Here is a 1,443-nt window from a genome sequence, read left to right on the forward strand (position 1 = left end):
AAATAACAACAAAAATTATGGTGAATGTTATACTCCCCATAAACTATTGCCCAAATATAGTAGAAAACTTTCTTCCTTTCAACCTATTAACAAATCCAACTCATACACTTACGATGATCCCTCCCTATCACTCCTTTCTAGAATTCTCAACCATGGAAAGTTTACGTTCATCAAACAACAACAAAAAAAAACAACTGCCAAAATAATTAATAACAAAACAAAAACCAAAAAAAAATCTTAGTATAGTAACTGTCCCTATAAACAAACCAAGCAATAAAAACATCACCTTAATTTACCTTCTTGCCTGGTTTGGAACATGTTCCACCAATCCAGGTAGGTTTTCCACACACAAAAACAAACACAAAACTAATAACCCATTTCTTGTTTCTTTTCTTCTTCCTGGCGTACAGGAAATTAATCATTCCTTTCTTATTCCCTCTCAAACTCTCTTCGATCACACCCGAAAAACACTTCAATTTATTTCCTGTACGCCTAAATATCACAAACATTTTTTTATTTTTGTTACCATTTTATCGTATTAGTTTATCGAAAAATGATCATGCAAAAGAGTTTATGTTTTCTACTTGTTATATTCTATGTACCTATTTTGTTACATGCACAAAACAAAGTTGAACCTTTGATATTAGGATGTGGAATAGGTGATAATGGTGGTAAAGATCCTGATGGAAAACAATGGAGTCCAGATAATAAATATCTTTCGCCAACAAATTCAATAACAACAAAAGCTTTGTTTCAAGATCCTTCACTTACATCGGAAATTCCATACATGACAGCGCGAATTTTCACAACCGAAGCAACGTATAAGTTTCCAATTCAACCTACTAAACGTTACTGGCTTAGGCTCCATTTTTATCCAACGGTTTACAACAATTTCAACCCGGCCGATTCATATTTTTCTGTGAAAGCGAACGATGTTATACTTCTCAACAATTTCAGCTCCTCGATTACGTGTCAGGCTTTGTCACAGGCTTATATTGATAAGGAATATGCACTTGCACCTTTGAATGCTGATGTTCTTAGCCTTACTTTCAAGCCTTCTGATAAGCACAATGGTGCTTTTGCTTTTATCAATGGTATTCAGCTTGTAGAAATGCCTGACTTGTTGCTCAAGTCACCTTCTTTGGTCGGTTATGCAGATCAAACCACGGATACAACGGGTTTTCATCTTCAAACGATGTTTAGAATAAACGTTGGGGGACAATATATATCTCCGGCTCAAGATTCTGGTTTGAGTCGAACATGGTACGATGATACTCCGTATGTTTATGGTGCTTCCACTGGTGTTACGAATCGCGCTACAAAGGATGTTAAAATCGATTACCAAACTACGCCTCCATATATTGCACCTGTTGATGTTTATTCAACATATAGATCCATGGGAGGTGATTCAGATCTTAACATGAAGTACAATCTCACATGGAT

At 35.6% G+C, this 1,443-nt stretch overlaps 1 protein-coding gene across 1 annotated transcript in view; it reads left to right on the top strand.

The window, feature by feature from the left end:
• The first annotated feature begins 225 nt into the window (after window positions 1-225).
• The window catches only part of LOC131644157 (receptor-like protein kinase ANXUR2), a 3,482-nt gene continuing 2,264 nt past the window's right edge, over window positions 226-1,443 (top strand). The window contains 1 exon segment of the mRNA XM_058914577.1: window positions 226-1,443. Within this exon segment, the coding sequence (XP_058770560.1) occupies window positions 554-1,443 (890 nt within the window). The 5' untranslated portion in view covers window positions 226-553.

This window comes from Vicia villosa, linkage group LG1, assembly GCF_029867415.1.
Source record: "Vicia villosa cultivar HV-30 ecotype Madison, WI linkage group LG1, Vvil1.0, whole genome shotgun sequence".
NCBI classification, from domain to species: Eukaryota; Viridiplantae; Streptophyta; class Magnoliopsida; order Fabales; family Fabaceae; genus Vicia; species Vicia villosa.